This window comes from Botryllus schlosseri, chromosome 8, assembly GCF_051294905.1.
Source record: "Botryllus schlosseri isolate E-star chromosome 8, Bs_hap1, whole genome shotgun sequence".
NCBI lineage: Eukaryota > Metazoa > Chordata > Ascidiacea > Stolidobranchia > Styelidae > Botryllus > Botryllus schlosseri.
Window position 1 is genome coordinate 3,964,591 of NC_137243.1, and position 18,623 is coordinate 3,983,213.

The 18,623-nt window shown below is 41.6% G+C and overlaps 1 protein-coding gene across 4 annotated transcripts in view; it reads left to right on the forward strand.

The window, feature by feature from the left end:
• LOC145444180 (uncharacterized) overlaps window positions 1-18,623 on the forward strand; it is a 134,800-nt gene that overhangs the window by 83,144 nt on the left and 33,033 nt on the right. The window contains exons 1-11 of one of the 4 annotated variants that reach the window (XM_080322101.1): window positions 5,194-5,407; window positions 5,470-5,586; window positions 5,647-5,788; window positions 8,942-9,022; window positions 9,221-9,358; window positions 10,776-10,871; window positions 12,214-12,430; window positions 12,495-12,606; window positions 13,294-13,486; window positions 13,543-13,727; window positions 13,783-17,292. The exons of 2 other annotated variants lie outside the window; for them this stretch is intronic. In XM_080322101.1, coding sequence (XP_080178227.1) covers window positions 5,357-5,407; window positions 5,470-5,586; window positions 5,647-5,788; window positions 8,942-9,022; window positions 9,221-9,358; window positions 10,776-10,871; window positions 12,214-12,430; window positions 12,495-12,606; window positions 13,294-13,486; window positions 13,543-13,727; window positions 13,783-14,097 — 1,647 coding nt within the window. In that variant the 5' untranslated portion in view covers window positions 5,194-5,356 and the 3' untranslated portion in view covers window positions 14,098-17,292. Of the gene's footprint in view, window positions 1-5,193; window positions 5,408-5,469; window positions 5,587-5,646; window positions 5,789-8,941; window positions 9,023-9,220; window positions 9,359-10,775; window positions 10,872-12,213; window positions 12,431-12,494; window positions 12,607-13,293; window positions 13,487-13,542; window positions 13,728-13,782; window positions 17,293-18,623 lie in introns of those variants that run through there. One more of the 4 variants, XM_080322108.1, reaches the window with a different exon arrangement.

The following is an 18,623-nucleotide window of genomic DNA, read 5'->3' on the forward strand; positions in this document are numbered from 1 at the left end:
GCCATGCCAGTGTCAAATATTGCTGCATCACGAGATTCTGGGTGGCACTAACTCTGAATTAATTCGATTCGTTTGAACAGGGAACCTTCTATACTCCGATAAACTTGATTGCCGGACTTACTCGTTCCGAGAACAACAATATCGAATTTTAAACTATTGGACATTTGGTAGACACTCGATTTCTATTGAACAGATCGTGGCATCTGCCCGGAACTGGAATTAATTCTAGCCCAGGGGTGGCCAACCTGCGGTCGTAGAAGGATATTTGTGCGGCCGTCAACACGTAATTCAATTAGTGTGTGTTGGCGGCCGTCGATTTTGATGCGTATAACAAGCCAATATGAAAACATATATTAGTCCGGAATTCGCCGGTAATGGGCAAGGACAGTTTAATGCGGCCGTGAATAGCAAAAACGTTGACCACCTCTGTTCTAGCCCATAGTCGTTACATTAAATAGGAATAGGACTATATATATTGTTCCTAGATCTATTTGCGGCGTATACACCGATGTACTCCAAAAATGCTTCGCGAACGTAAATCGGGAAATGAACCAATGCCACCAAAATCGCTGTTTTAATCTGCAAACAATTGCCGGAATGCGAGCTACTCAACACATAGCCAGAAACCGCAAGAGACAATTGCTGATTGGCTGCGCGATTTCGCGTTTGTAATCATCATTATTGTCTGCTTGAAACCTCATATTCGAGAGCGTGTTACTTGCGATCTTGCCAGGCAAGTGCGTAGTGTATTTCGTTACTCACACGGCGCATTGCGCGTGAATAACATTAGTGCAACTCCAAATTCTCAGTGACGTTAATTCTGAATTTTGTTCGATTCATTCCGTCGGACGAATACATCGTACATCGTCGGACATATGATCGTACCGTAGAGATTCCATTTAATAACTGGACTGCATGGTTTGCTATCAATGTCTGCAGGGCCGGTAACAAAACGTCACAAATGGTTTAACGCTGCACGTACACCAGCGGCATGTAGTAAAGTGCGTTTTAGTGCGACGATGACGTCACCGATAGGGAACAATTATGACGTCACAAGACTTCGCCACCTCGTAAAACATAGAAGTCGGCGCCTATGATTCAACTTATAGAGATCCTTTCGTCTGGCTAGGTAGCTGTCTACATTGGATATGTCAGATTATTATGTTATCGATTGGCTTAGCATGCTTGTTGTGTAAGGCTCCAGAGACACGTTGCGCTGTTTATGGAGGGTGTCGATACTTTCTATAGTCGCTTTGGGTCAGTGTGAGCACACATTCAGTGTTGGGATCAAGTCACTACTTTCGAGTCACGAGTCATTTCGAGTCATTGCATATTTTGACTCGAATCAAGTCAAGTCAATCGATTTTCGAAGGCGACTCGAGTCAAGTCAGCTCACTCGATTTTTAGAGATGACTCGAGTCAAGTCGAGTCAAGTCAAGTCAAGTCACAATTCAAGTCAAGTTGCCTTGTCGAAGTATGAGGCATGATTACGTCATGCTAGCTGTCTGAAATACAGATTGATGTGGTCATTGATACTGAACCGATGAACGAATATAGAGTTAAATATACACGCAAGAAGGCGCTGTATCGATCACATATACAAAGAACTGCTGTTGAACCATACGTAAGTAATTGCATAGCCTCAGTTTATAGTTATCAGCCAAAATAGAGAAAAGAATTGGCAAGATGCAATACATTACCCATTTACATACTGATATGATAAAATTCGAGTCTGCGCCAATGGTTGAGGAGTATATAAACTATATTCGGATTCCATTGCAATAAAACAAGAGGTTTGGCTAAGGTATAAGAACAGAAAACAGAAATGAATATTATGCTATTAAATTACTTCACTACCAGTTTACGACAACGTAAGCTGTAAGCTTCAATCACTACGTTTGTGGTCATTTTATTTATGTGAGAACAATGGTAGCTCAGTGAAACACACGATCATTGAATAATTGATCGCTCTCACGGGTTACACCATCGTTTCGCGAACAATCCGAACGTATGGAAAAAAAAGTGATTTTGATCGACATCGATTACTTGATGACTTGAAATTGACTCGTGAATTTTGCTCCGAGTCACGAGTCAATCCACATTTCTGATGCGCCGAGTCAAGTCAAGTCATTTTAGCAAAGTGACTCGAGTCAAGTCAAGTCATACGAAAAAGGTGACTCGAGTCAGACTCGAGTCAAGTCATACCTCGAGTCATCCCAACACTGCACACATTACCAGCCTTTCCTTGACCAGTAAGGGTAGGACTTGGTCCGCGAATGCAGCAGGTAAAAAAATTTTGATTAGAGGTTTACAGCAGGAGTGTCGAACTAAACTGGGGTCGCGGTCGCGGACCGGTCGCGGTCGCGGTCGCGGATTCAATCCTTTATTAGATACCTTGCGGGCCGTACCAGTCAAATGATTCCAAAATGTTACCACCAAATCCTTACCATTGTTTTTCACTGGAATGCTCTATTACCAAGCCTAGGCCTGCATAGCCCTTGTCAGGAATATAGGAGATTTAACTAAACGGTGACGTTGGAATATGGTTTATTATTTATCAATCACCATTCGGATTTCTCTGAATGCCAGATACCTTTTTCGCATCAGAAGTAATACAGCGGTATCATTGCCGCGACACCAGCTGAGCACTCACTCTCGCCACGTAGGGGCCTAGGGATGGTGCGAACCTCTGAAAGGTTCAGGTTCGTGTGAACGCGAATCTTTTTGAAAGGTTCTGTGTGAACGCGAACGCGAACCTCATGACGTCATGTGACGTCATATTGCTAATTCCAACCCTATCTGTCAATGAAGTAACTGCCTATGTTAATGTACACGAAACCTAGCCACGACTCAGGCCTCATAATGCCACAATGCTGAAGTACATATTGGCGTTTTAGACGTCGCCAAATGTATTAAATGAGGCAATCAAATTATAAAATAGTCCCATAAAATCAATACTTTTCGTCTCTTTGCCAGCAATTTCGACGAGGACTTAACAGGGAATAAAAGCTTACGCCTCAACGGTCTAGGCCAGATCGGACTATGTATTCGGCGCCTAAGTTGTTGTTATTTGTGGTATTCATGGTCTTTGTCGACTATACTATGGTCAGGTCATTGGTCATTTACACCAGGCCGATATTCTATATATTTTGGATTCCGTGTCTGCCGACGGCACGGCCCACTTCTAGGCGTTTTATAAGACACGGCGAGGAGGAGCCTAGATAAACCTCCAACACTTGGGTAGGAATTCTGGAGTCGATCTCGGTCGGACTCGAACCCGCAACCCATTGGTGATGTAGCTGTGGATTGTACCACTACGATATCTCGCCATTCGGCGTGTAAGTAGGCTATTGCTACATTGATGTCGAGCAGAGTGTAAAACAGGTTTCTATCCTTCCTACCGATATTACCCCACAAGGTATACCGCAGTAGCCAACACCTCAATCGCACGGATGTGGTCCTAGTGATACAGTAAACATATATGAGGTCAAGATTGATCCCGTACGCCTGCTAGATATTTACATCAGAAAACGATATCAATCTCATTGATTGGTTTAATAACGATCATTTGCTGACTACATGTAGTGTATTTCGCTCGTGATGTTGTGTGATTGCGGGTCAAGCTCACAGCAGAGAGTCACTAAATATTCACAAACTGAAAGCTGGATATTTCGAGCAAACTTTTGTAACAAAGCAAATAAAATTTTTGAGATTGTCTAGGCTAGGTGCATGCTCGTTTAGTGTTGACTTTTTATGCTGCCAGCGCCATGCATAGGGTGGTTCGTAGTATAAGTGCAATAAACTCAAACCAAAGATGTTATAATGAAGTGAAAATTGTTACATATGAAAAAGGTTCACAGTGCAGAACCTACCAAGGTTCTGTTGTGAACGCGAACCTCTAAATTTCCGAGGTTCACACACAGAACGCGAACGTGAACCTCACGTTCACACCATCCCTACACGTAGTAACTCGTTTGCTCCTGAGTTAAACTCTCTTTTCTCCAGACAGCATTGTTGCGTCACTATACCACTCTCCGTAACAATGAAAAATTTGCAACTGATTGTGGGGGTTCCGCGGCCATGAGCGGAATAAAATTTATATTTCCGTAATCAGTTCAGCGGCAGCTTTCGATTGATACCCGTTTTATCAAATTCGATGCTCGGCAAGCCCGTCAAAAATTATCGTCACATTGCCTGTAGCCAAATTGAAAATGTGACTTAGACCAAATTCACTCAGCCGTGAGATTTGCTTGCTTCCACACCATATAGAACAATATGGTGAAACAAACCACGATCGACTTCGTAAACCGACGGTATCATAGAGTTGCAACGGACAACATGTGAGGTAGAGAGAGAGAGAGAGAGAGAGAGTCTTTATTTTCATCGAACCAAAATACATAACAAACGGCAGTGATGGTGGTACAGAAAATATGCGTGCACAGTATTCGGTATTAGATAGGAATGATCGATAAGACCGTGAAGGTCATCTAGTCTGATCACACCAGCATCAAACAGGTACACTTGACTCAGAACAGTCTGGCTGTAAAAAAATGTTTAGTTAGGAAAGGAAAATAGAAAAAAATTAAACAATGGTAGCAAATGATCAATGAAGCAATGTCTGGGCGAGGTAGGGCAACAGTGTTAGTGTAACGACAAGAGGTGATCAAGTAGGGCTTTTTTGAATCTATTATAAGGCAATTCACGGATATGTGATGGTAATGCATTCCAGATGATAGGTCCCGAGTAGTCGATAGATCTCTTAGTTAGGTTGCTATTGGGTTGGGGTAAGTAGACGTTTCCTTTAGAGAGGAAATAATTTTCTTCACCGATGTAGATGTTATGTATTTTCCCTCACTATCCACCTTCAAGTGTGAAAATATTGGCCTAGTTGTTTTTCCTGGCCTGCGTGCGAAGAATGCTAATGCTGGGATATGAAATAACAACTGGCTAGGTCTGCTATAGGATATTGGTATTATCCTTGCTGACAGCGAGGGAGGCCTGACCTCGATTCCCTGTCGGCCAAGGAGTTTTAACTTTTTTACTGGTGATAATTATTCAGATCTCTGTTTATACATTTGTAAATAACAAGCTAATTAAGGAAGGGTATTTTGATAAGGCTATAGCATCGAAGCAGAAAGATACAGCTCAGCAAAATTGTAAGCGCAAGTATATATACAACAAAACGATCCGGACGGGACTATTGCTGGGATTGGTCAGTTAATCCATTTGGAAGCATTCTCATTCAGGTGGGCCCACAACCTTCCGCCCCTTCTGACCCTGCCTTTGTCTGCGCAAATTTTAGGCCACGCGACTCCTTTCCAAACTGGAATAACCGGATTCTGATTTACGAGAGAGAATGGAGAAATTAGAAGAAAAAGGCAGGAATGTGAAACGCAAAATATCGCAGGTCCGGTCGCTATTTCACGGATATCTTACCGTTTTCCACTTTGATCGATACATCTTCTACAGTCGATAGAACGCTTGATATCGGAACTGCAGTCGCGAAAGAAATATTTGATTGAGGAAGTAGACGCGTTGGTGGCCATAGAAAGCAACGACAAGCACAAAGTTCGGCAAACTATAAAAGTGAGTAAATCCACGAAAAAAAAACATCGGTAACGCCACAAAAATCAAAAACCTTCTCAGTTCACGACTGGCGACGAAAATGTCGTGCTTTCCGCAATACGCAATTTCGGTGTCGTTTCCGCGCATCCAGAGCTCACATTGAGGGATGACTTGGCCATGGGAGGGGTCGCAAGAGGCACGAATGGCGGCCCGCGGACATCAGGTTTGCTCGGATTTTGTTTTCGCATACTTAGATTTTGTTCAAAATGGCACCATTACATAGTTTTTGAATGGATTTTCAAAGTAGTCAAAATTTTGTGAAAAGGAACAATGATGTGCAATTTCATAGAACCAATATTATTCATAAAGCTGTAAAGCAGCAGAACGCATGCAGAGCAATGCAGTAGGTTGTAGCCAGAAACTAGCTTATAACTTGCTATAAGGCGTCGTGTTGCTTCATCGATGCTTCAGTCCGGTACATTAGGCTACCAACTTACACAGATGACACGGTATGACATGTTTCATCACAGTAAATAGGGGTCAGCAAAACATTTGGAATCATCGTATCGTAATCTAGCATATAACTATCGTAACGTCATCTAGCAGCACATGGCGTATTCTCATCTAAATATAACGGACTGTTTTAGCAGACCACCATTGAAGCTTTCTGGACAAAATACAGGAAACATGTTCCGTTTTTAGAATATTGTATTGTTATTTCTTTTTATGCGCGGTATCAGCAACCTTGAGTACTTGTATTTATATTGAGTTTTTTTAAAAAGCACATAATTGCAGTGTTGGGATCAAGTCACTACCTTCGAGTCAAAAGTCATCTCAAGTCATTGCACATTGTGACTCGAATCAAGTCATGTCAGTCGATTTTTCAAGGTGACTCGAGTCAATTGTCAAGCCAAGTCACTCGATTCATGGAGGTCAAATCATGAGTCAAGTCACAATTCAAGTCGAGTCGTCTTTTTGAAGCACGAGGTGTAATTAAATCATTGTATTCGCCATCGAGGATCCAATTTAGAATTGAATAGACATGCAAAAAGGTGTGGATAGCCAGAGGTGGTCGAAGTAGTCAAGAAAGCTACTCAAATAGAAGTAGAAGTAGCGACGCAAAAATCTACTCAAGTACGAGTAGAAGTAGTCCTTTAAAAGCAGCCCAAAACTACTTGAAGTAGAAGTAGTATCGACTGACTTTAAATCAACTCAAGTAAGTAAGTAGTTGTCAAAACGATCGTAATTCGCTCGCATAGACTGTCAAAAGCTGCAAATTGAGGTATACGAAAGGTGCAGAACTTGATTAATATTGATGCATCCCAGAAGGTATAAATTGTTGACAGCATGAGCATTGAGCATTCGTCCACATCATTGGATGAAAATAATAGCATTGATATGGGACTGCGATACTAATCCTCTGTTTACTTGAACACCCCGATTCAGAAAATATCATGGTATGGCGCCCTCCCGCATATTTAAGACTCGTAGTGTGGTCGAAGTGGTGTCGGATACGGTGTTACCACTTTGTGCGATTAGTAAACGTAAAGATAAAATATGGCTGATCGTAAAAATTCCATATAGTTTAGCTTTATTTTAGGAAAATAGAGGCATTGCTACACTTGCTTCTATACTTCAACATGTATGTTCTCCTGACAAAAGAACTGAAACTAATTAGAACTCAATATGATACTGGGAATTGAAAGAGAAGTATAAATACTACTTCTAAAAAGCGGAAAATATATTTCATGTTTTTTGTCCAGAAAGTTTCAGCAGTGGTCTGCTAAAACAGGTGTAAAGCTAAGAAAAAGTCAGAGTCACCTTTACCGGATTAGGACATGTCATGGGCTGATAGGTTACGATAAAATAGGTAAATGCTAGACTGCCAAATGGTAGTTTGAAACGCCATGGAGGATTATATTCATTGTGATAAAATACTTCATATGGGCGACAATGCGGTGTGAACGGAACCAGGTAACCCGCTACCTAAATGATATTCACCGATCGTTCGTGTAATCATATTGGTCTACAGTGCGCGAAGCAACTTTTATGAAAATCAAATGTTGATACTGAGCCCCGAAATTTCCCAGGCTATCTTTCTGATTGGAGGATTAAACTACTTCTACCTGACAAACTGAAAATAGCGAAAAGTAAGTAAGTAGATGACAAAATATTACGAAGTAGAAGTAGAAGTAGCGGTAGATTAGATCTACGTGAGTACTTCAAACAGTAGAAGTACTTCGTTACTGACCACCTCTGTAGAAAGCTCATGGATACATTGCTATTATAGTGCTTTCCTACTACTACGACTACTACGGCAACGTACGCTGAAGCTCCAATCACTTCGTTTGTGGTCAATTTATATGTGATAGAACAATGGAGGTTCAGTAAAAGGCAAAATCATTGAATGAATGAAATTGGTCGCTCTCACAGGTCACACCATCATATCGAGAATAATCAGAACATATGAAAGATATAGCCATTTTTATCGACCCCGATTACTTGATGACTTGAAATTGTCTCGTAAAGTTTGCTCCGAGTCACGAGTCAATCCACGTTTTTGAAACGCCGGGTCAAGTCAAGTCATTTTTGCAAAGTGACTCGAGTCAACTCAAGTCATACGAAAAAGGTGACTCGAGTCATCCTAACACTGCATAGTGCATACATGTTGACGTATGAAACTATATGTGAAGTGTATTTTCTCTATTTTCCGGAAGTACATTTCAACGTTAATGGCATTTTCCCAATCAAATGCCAATGTTTTAGCGCTTTGTTACTGTTTTTTTCTCGGGTCTCGTATCGTATTTTGACATTTTCGTTTCTTTTTTTGCGAATAAAGGTGCTGTCAGAATATAGCCCATGTCACCGTAACCGTCCTATTACGTATTATGTATAGGCTTGATAATGAGACTTTCAAGTCGAAAAATATGCCTGGATTTGGAACTAATATTTTGGCATCATTTAACTAGTTCTCCTGTAAACGAATAAAAGGTTTAAATCCAGCCCAAGACCCAAGTTGAGTTTGCCAACCCTGCTCTAGAGACACGCCCGCGAAGGTGCTGACCTTTATTATTAATCAGATCAGTGCGCAGGAACACTGGCCTGCTTTAGCAGAGAATAAATACGAAATTTTCACAAAGTAGTAGTAACTATAGTGATGAATCTTTATGGTTCACTCTGGTACTTGCCGCGCGCTGAAAAGGTTTCACAAGCACGCCACAACAACTTTAACTGTAGTCCGCATCAATATATGTCCAAAACACTGAGATGTACCGTTTAGCTTTGAACTAATAGTCCGTACCATTTGCATCATAGAATTGAATTAGTCTGGTTACTTTCAGTATTATCTCATAACGCTAGCTGATTAACATCACAGAATCAATGGCAGAACGGGGTCAAGATAAAAATATTGGGGTCGCTGATGTCATGCCTACATCAACATCACCCGGAACAAGCGGTGAGTAGGCTTAATGCCTGTACTTGATATTCATACCAATATTTTCCGTATAACCGTTGTCAGTTTACCAAACACAACATATTTTGCTCGCTGCGTCGATACCAAACCGAAAGGTTTCGAGAATTCCGAAAGAATCGATATTATTTCACGATAATGTATGGAACGTTGCACGCATTACAATAATCATGTTTGTCTTAGGATGCGCAACTTTGGCCGGAGGTGAGAATGTCAATCAAAAGATCACAAAGAGCTCGGTTAGTGTCGTGGCCAGAGACCAGATCAATGTTGTCTACAACATCACCAGTTTTGAAGGAAAAGCAAGTCCAGCGAACCAACGTGAGTGTATTGCTTTTTTGTTCAATACGGATACGGAGCTTCAACTGCAGAGAATTGTCTACTTCAGTGCTTATCAACCTTTTTAAGCACCATCCGCAAATATTTTTTATACGCACAAACCAACCGAAAATTGTTACACAAAAGGCGGCCAAATAAGTATTGGGTTTCTTATAAGAGCTTCTAGTGCTGGGATGGCCAGGACTTCGTAGGAAACATCCAGCACTACTATGCTAAATATAGCTTATTTGTCGTGAGTGAAAAATGCTTGCTGGAAGAAATCCTTTTTAAGAGTACGACACAAAGGTATTGGAGGCTCGAGTTGGTCGAAGGGGTGCATAATCCACATGTATATTTTAATGCTTCTGACTGATGTCTAGATAAATAAGCTCTAAAGCTATCAATGAGAGTAGGCACATAAGAGCTCGCCACCTTGTGATTCGCTGCTTTCACTTGTGATTTATTTTAATTTCTTGTTTTCTGTCTCGCGGGTAAATGAGAAGAGCATGTTGTACTTCAGTCAAAACGCCGTTCACTGCCGTGTCGACGCCGGTTCGTCGAAAGGGAGATTTAGGTCAACTTTCAAAGGTAAACTCAAAGGTCAAAAGTCAACTTTCCGGCTCAACTCCCGAAATACAGTTCTTTCTTTTTTCTTTGGTTGACTAAAAAAATCGTTATTTACGTTCTAACCACGAGTTTCCTATTTAGCGTCATTTATGCCCCTTTTCACTCGAATCCATCCACTATCTTAGCTCTAGAAGCTGTAGAGGAGGACGAATTGCCAAAATGGAGGACATTTAGGCGTCCTCGGAGGACAATTTCAAAAAACCTGAAAAAGGATGACGTATGGCAACCCTACATGATTGAAAGTCAGAAAAGTCACCATATTGCACAGAGCCAATGTGTTTGTGACGTTAACTTTTTTTTGAGTGGACATGGAAAGGCTGGAAGTCCGTCTCGCAAATCTTCAAAGCTGTGATTGAAACTATACAGTCGCAATCGCTGCTTATGGAAGACTTGTTGCCAGCAGATGGGTATATGAATAGGTGATTACAAGAAAATTCAAAAGTGACCCGATTGATTTAAGTTTGTCGTGGTAGGCAAGTGAGTGGGGAAGATTATTGGTTGGTTTAACAAAGAAGTCACCAGTTCTGAAAAGATAATGCTGCTCCGTTCGCCACTGACAGTGAGGAGGTGTCGTATGTTGTCGCTGGGTACATTGTTACTGGGTAAGCAGGAAATATATATTGAATGGTTTTGCCGGGCGCTTTGATTGTTATGATCGCTGTTTGAAATTGGCGAGCCGAGTCATGACCAGAGTATTCACAACCCCCGGAAAACAATGCTTGGTAATTAGCATAGTATCAATCTTGAGGCATAGGCCTACGTTATACGTATGTGTCATATTTATGATTTGCAGATATGAAACTCGTACCATCGGCCGAAATACTGATAGAAAGGATGGAAGGAGTCATGAAAATTCAGGACCCTGTTGAAGACGGTCCGCAGACATCAGGTTTGCGTGATGAGTTCTTGTAATTAATTGAGACTTATTTTTGGAGCTCATGCATGCTGGCGGACGTATGCAACTAAGTGAATTATTGTCTTTATTTTCCAGAAGTAAAATTGAACGTAAATTGCATTTTGCCCATCAACCATTTATAATTTGCGTACTACTCACGCAAAGTGTTAATGCGGCATTCGATACCTCCTCTCCGTATCGCCGATTGTTCCAATATCAGGAGGGCGTATGATAGTAGGGGAGACCGGGGACAATTGTAACACTTTTTGTATTTTCTAATATTACGTGTTTTTCTCATGGAAATTTCATTTTCAAAGTTTTATATAAAGAAGCCAACAACTCGATAGTTGATATAACAACTAAAATCGAACTCAATCAACAATCAATCATGGATATTTTGGGTCGCGAAAATCACCGCTGAAATGTTACAATCGCCCCGTACCCAGGGGCAATTGTACCACCCATGCGAGGCAATTATATATTAGTTTTATTTATAACTAAAAACAAACGAATTGAACAACGAAAACCGGAGCACAGATTGTATTATTGCATCAAACTAAAGAAGGACAAGTTTGAACGCTTCCAGGCTGCGGCCCATCGCATTTTTGGCATCTGAATCCAGTACCACCCTTTATGCCCTCTTCATGAGGTTACAGTGTACAAGAAACACATTCATTCCATCATCTCCCTACACATATTCGGCCTCTTTTACCAAGGTTCTGTTGTTCAGCGTGCATAATGGATTGGTCATTCGGCCACCTGCGAAGGTGCGAAACCGAGCTGACTAACATATCTTGGTTGGCCGGTGATAGTGTAACAAAACGAGGACACAGCATTGTGCGGCGTCAAAGCTATAATGACATTCCTCTGTTTTTTATTTGTACAAAATTAAAATAAATAGTTCGCACCGAATGACAATATGTATGTGGGCCATGATCAGAGTCAGGGGATAAGGATTCAGTCATGGCCAAGTTCAAATCGCTGTGAAGGTTGACACACCAAAAGTCGATGAACATGAGAAAGGGTGGTTGAATCACGGAAATAGCCGAGCCGTAAGATTCACATCACCACTTATGGCCGTTCCCACAGATGTTACGGTGAGATTATTTTGCTGTTGAAAATTGAAACCGTCGCAGCTTTTTGATTCAAAGTATTTCATTTATCCATGATTCATGGGAAAAGGTATCATGAAATAAGGAATTAATACAATTCGAGACTTGAGTCACCTCGATAGTACAAAACATAAAGTCACTCTCCACCTACACCGACAGCATAGCTCAGTTTTCCGTTTTTTGGCTGTGTTCGAGAGTGATTATCTCATATTTATCACTTGCAGATACGGCAGTCATTTCATCGGCCAGAGAGCTGCTGAAAAATCAGGACTCTGATGAACTGATTGAAAGTGATTCGCGTGAAGGGGGTTCGCGAACATCAGGCTCGCGATCCTGGTTCGGCGCGTTCTCAAAACGATTCTCTTCAAAACGACAGCCTGCGGAAGAATCGGACGCGGCAGAAGCCTTGCAGAGATATCGAAACAAAGGAAAAGTGAAAAAGTGATTCGTTTTAGTTCCGCCATAAAGCCTAAAATCAAAACGTTGAAATCTAATCTATTGGCAGGTATTTGGGGACGAGAGGCAATGACGTAGGACAGATGGATGGTCCACAAGGCATTTCCTCAACAGCCTCCGATGATATCGTGGTCGCAGATGACTCCAACAATCGGATTCAGGTTCGTTGTTTTCTTTCAACATAGTGTCCTATATGGTCTCGACACAGGCAAATCTCACGACTCAGTGAAATTGATTCACGTCACAATTTCCATTTGGCTACAGGCAATTTGACGGTCATTTTTGACCAGCATGCCGAGCATTAAATTTGGTAAAACGGATATCTATCGAAAGCTGACTCTGTACTGATTACGAAAATATAAATTTTATTCCGCTCGTGACCCTGGAACTCCCACAATCAGCCTCGCATTTTTCATTGTTATGGAGATTGGCATTGGGACGCAACAATGCTGTCTGGCTCTTTTTCTCTTGAGCTACTCTCTCGTTTCGCCAGACAGCATTGTTACGTCCTGAGCTACTCTCTCGTTTCGCCAGACTCTCTCGTTGTGTCCGATTGCCAATCTCCATAACAATGAAAAATTCGAGGCTGGTTGTGGGAGTTCCAGGGCCACGAGCGGAATAATATTTATATTTTCGTAATCAGTGCAGAGTCAGCTTTCGATTGATATCCGTTTTCCCAAATTTAATGCTCGGCAAGCCGGTCAAAAATGACCGTCAAATTGCCTGTAGCCAAATGGAAATTGTGACGTGAATCAATTTCCCGGAGCCGTGAGATTTGCTTGTGTCGACACCATATAGGACACTATGGTTTCAACTACTCTTGTATGGTTCAACATTCGTGTTTCAAGATCTTCGACGTGAACGGACAAGTGAAGGGAGCCTTCGGGAGCTACGGAATGTCAGAAGGTCAATTCGATAGAGCGTTTGACGTGTGCGTAACGTCACGTGGACGGATTGTCGCCTCGGACCATCAAAATGACCGAATCCAAATATTCGACGAACAAGGAAGATTCGTTCGGGAGTTCGGTAGCGAAGGATCAGGTGACGTGTGCGTGACGTCACAGTCGTCGGTGATAGTGATGTCGATTTCGGTTCAGGAGATGGACAACTGAACCGACCTAGCGGAGTAGCAACGGACGACAAGGGTTTGATCTACGTTTGTGACTGGAGCAATCGCCGAGTTCAAGTATTCTCGGAGGAGGGGAAGTTCGTTCGGAAGTTCGGTTCGGTCGAAAAGCGTTTCCAAAAACCGAATTATCTTTCCGTGACTTCAAATGGCAGAGTACGTGGGTTGTTACTTCCATTTGAACTCACGTGAGGTTTTACGCTTTTCGCAGGTCGTCGTCAGTGACTCCAACAATAACAGAGTTGTGGTTTGCGACTCGTACGGCCGCCATCTTGTCCAGGTCGGAACGAACGGGTCTCAGTTCAAGAAACCGCGAGGTGTCGCCACAGATGATCACGGCAACATTATCGTGTGTGACGGCAACAACCGGGCTCAGGTTTTCACGAGCGACGGAGAGTTCGTGTCTTGCTTTGGTAGCGAGGGTTCTAAGCCGGGCCAGATGAAGAATCCGCAAGGAGTTTGCGTTCTATCAGACGGAGGAATCGCGGTCTGTGACTGGGGCAACAGCAGAGTACAAATCTTTTGAGAAGCCAGATTCGAACGGGGCATGTTCCAATTCCAAGTTCTATTTGTTCACGTTTTCGCACGATGGTTTTAATTAGGCTATATAGCCAGGGTATGGTATGGTATGGAATATGGAAATGTACAAGTATGGTAGTATGGTATGGTATAAAAATTTCCCAAGTATGGTATGGAATTATTTCTCCATACTTCCATACTTCTTCCATAATTTGACAGTTTTACCAAAACCATGACAATGATCCTACATTCGATTTGTTCAATTGATTGCTGGCCGCAGAAAATCGCTCACTGTGTATTTTCATATCTCAAATTGAAATTCATGACTCACCCATCGCGGTCGACATCGATTTGAAGACAAAATTGTTGCGCAACGCGCATATGAAGGAAACTCATATAAATGATAATTATTCCAATCTAAACATCATAAAAACGAATGATATTCGACCGCTGGCGCGCTAGAACTTGGACTTCGTTTCCCGTAACTTCCACCCGTAAACTACCAAGGGAGTTTTAAAATCGTATGCACTCTGAGAATGTAGAAGTTACATGAATATGGGTATCAGTTTGTTGAACTTGGAAATAATTTTCTGCGCTTTCGTAGGATGATCATCACGCAATTTCTATTTGACAGAACCATCACGGTTATTCAAAAATATGTAGCCTGTCTTGATGCGACGCTGTAAGTTGAAGAAACCTGGTTATCTCTGATAAAAAATGGACACCCTGAGGTTGGCTCTATTAAAATACGATTTTGTACTCCATCGATGCAGCTGACCAGATGATCCGTAAGGATCGTATCGCTGCAACCTGGATTTTATTTTTTCAGTGTAGTTTTTCTCAATAACAACTGTCTCTGTTTCTTTGTGTGATGCACAGTCATACTCTAGCAGTTTAGCTTGCTAGATCAACCAATCGGGCGTCGTCAGCGTCACTCCCCGGCCCGCTGACGACAGCCCGCCGAGAATCCCTGTTAGACAATGATCTTCTTATTGCAACCTTGTATTAACCTCGGATGCAAACGACTGGTACCTCAGGTCACCAGGATGGGCTCCCCGCAGCTCCAACACATCTGAGAATGTAGTTACTCCCGCGTTTACCCACATTTTTACTGTTTTTCTTTTGCTATAACTAGTTTTGTGATCACAGTAGAAAAGACTTTCTTCTTAGGATTTATATAAACATGATGTTTCTGCAGCTTTTGAGCTATATATCATGACTCTACAACCAGTGGTTGCCGAGATATGCAATTTAACCCCTCGTGCGCAGAAATTGGGGGGTTGTTAGCTGGAAAATGAGGGCAACCCCTAAATTCAATTTTTATTGAAGTTTCAGGTCATTTGTCGGGATTGAAGAACCCCCTTCTTTCGATTTAAAAAAAAACAGTAATTTTCACTCCACCCTGAATGAAAACTAAAGCAGATGATCTAAAAGGCAAGCTACAAAATGAGGTGGCATGTGGCGGAATGCGAGAGCGATGTTAGGTCGTGGTCCGGCAATCCTGAAGGCTGACTAGTAATCATTTAGAAGAAATTGCTCATATTTCGACTTAAATGCGGACATGCTCGACGACTGTCGAATAGGGCTGGGCAAAATCGGGTACCTGAGTGGTTCGATTCTGAATCACGTAATATGCTCCGAGTCGAGTCGAGTAATCGAGTATCACCCATTATGACGTCATAACAGAATGTAATACGTCAAAGCTCAAATATGTAACGTATATGCCACCACAAAGAATATAATGCCTGTTATAGGGCTGGGCACAATGATTCGAGTACTCGAATCGGAATCGAGTATTAATTTAAAATGATTCGAGTCGAGTAGTAAAAGACGATATTTTCGAGTAGGCCTACTGAAATTATACGTTTACCTTTTACGTACATAATTATCTGCATTCACACAGATATCAATACCACTAATGATAACAATTCAAAATCGTTGCTGACACATTTCAATCACATCCCTTCTTCACACGCTAACGGGACACAGTCGCCCAGTGCTGATTGCATAATATGCTGACATTTTCATCAACAAGTTAGAAATCAATGGAATTATATATACGCATTGAGCTATATGCAGCATGGGTCGCGCGTGTTGGCTACATGAGGTAACAAAATGCTCGAGCTGTGACAATAGGAAAATGCTTAGACATTGCTCTGCATCTAAAAATTACGGCTCTCATTCACGGATTCCAAAATATGATATTTACCAACGAAAACCCTGCTGTTGCGGGCAAGGACCACCTTCTTCCTATTCGCTGAATATCATCTACTACATGGGTTGATCAATCCACAGTATATGGTAAATCCAGATTTCACTACTCGACTTTTTAGCCTCGACCCTCAGATTTTCATTCGCATCATATAGACCCCTTGGACGGTATACCGCGACCTTCCGACGGGTTCACTGACCTCACAATAGGAATTTAGCGTTGCGCACTTGTTTTTAGCTTCATGCAGACTCATTTCAATACTTGACATTTCTATCTAAAACTTTCATAAAAATCTATATGTTGAAATAGCCTTATTTTTGGCATTTTAAAATTTTTATTTTTGGCAGTTTTGGCATTTGGTTCCCGAAATGCCAAAAATAACACGGCCTGATGTTAAGGCCTATATGACCGGGGAAGCATCTTAATTCGCGCCTCCCATCAATTTGTTTTACTACGCTGCCGTTGTAGAATCCTACAACAAAACCGATTTTCACATACCTTGGCAATTTTGATGAGGTTTCTGGTACCCTGACTATGATATTATTTGAGGTTTCAGAGTTATTGCGATAATAGCGATCGACTGATAGCGTTTAGTAATAATGGTAAGCTCGGGTCTTACCCAGCAGTAGGACCAATAGGCAACCCGCAACTTCAGTACGAGTGAGCGTTCTTGGTGCGGAGGTTGGCTTTGGAGTTTGCACCTCACTCTGTGTTGATCCCCGGCGGTTCCTTATTCCATCAATAAAACCAATTTTGTCATGAAACTCAAATGACTGAAGATATATAGTGGGCCGAAGAAAGAGAAACGCCTCTGTATCATGCAAACATACCGGCAACTGGCGCATGTCCGTTGCTTGTGTGGTATGCGCTTTGTTAATGATGAATTACTTTACGCAATCACAGACGAAGACGTCTGCGTCTCTTCTTTCGCCTTATTTGTGAACAACAAATGTGCAAATTACGAAATTTTCATTGTAAGATTCTTTGAAATTGGCCGTTCATGAAGATCAAGAGACGGACATTGAACATTTTGACTGCGTCTTGTACTTCTCATGACGACAGCAGACTAACTGTCTCCCCTGCGGAGATGAGCATGGATTAGGATTAGAATTTGGAAAATTTCGCCTGATTAGGAGTGGATTAGGATTTGAGTATTTTAATGGATTAGGATTAGGATTGAATTCACAGATTGGCGAATGGCAACTATAAGTTTTTCGTCCTACAACGATTTTACAAAGTTTGTAAAGTTATTACTCCATTTACTTTAAACACTCATTGAGCGTATTATTTCTTTTCACGGAATTATATATAGGCATATGATGTTGGGCCAGTGGTTCTCAACCGCCATTCCGCGACGACTTTCCTGCCGGTCCACAAGGTATATTACGATTTTATACCTTAATTTCAAGATGCAATATGTTGAAGACTTGTCCATTGATAAAATAAATACAACATCAAATTTTAAACTGATTCAGAACTTCGTGAGGTAACATTTGGTCTCCAAACATGTTCGATTTGACGACATGCGAGCGACAAGAACGAGCTGACTCGCTAAACCGTGCATTTTGCACGATCATTCGCTTTCGATTCATTCATTTTGTGCAGGACCATAAGTGACGTCCAAACCCCCCAATTAAACCGTAATGGGAGCCCATCTTGAATGGGGCCCAAAGTTATTTCGTGAATTATAGACTCTTTATGTTGAAACTTCATCCAAAATTCTTCAATTTTTTTCACCCTATGCCCAACTTAGTGTAACTAAATGCCTTGATTATTATTGGATTTCCTTCCCCCACGAAATAAGAATGGTTTGTAGGAGCAGGCATTTCGGCGTCAGCCATTACCACGATACGGCGAGCCAACACATGATGAATTTAAGACCTCCGAAAAGTGTGCCATAAATTTGGCAGCGAGAAAACCTTGATCGAAAAGGACTGCCTTTTGTTCACCAAAAACTTCGATTTGTATAGGCATCTAATGAGCTGGCGCCTAATTTCGCTGTCCTTCACTGGTCTCACACATATTTTGAGGCAGACAAAGAAAGAGTGTTTTTGGGGGTTCTGAAGGGCATTGATTCCGAATACGACCTTAGTTTTTTCAAATTGGTTCTTGTTTTGTTGTTACCCCATGGTGCTATTTTGAACAAAATCTCCTATTTTCGCTTTAATGGCTAGATAGAAAATCTCGTACCATAAAGTTTATAAATTCACTCTACTTGGAATTTTTACACACAGAAGACTTTTTTAAATCAAAATACAGCAACACTACTATATTAAGGGATATTAGAGATTTATAGACTTTCACGGATATCATGTACATAA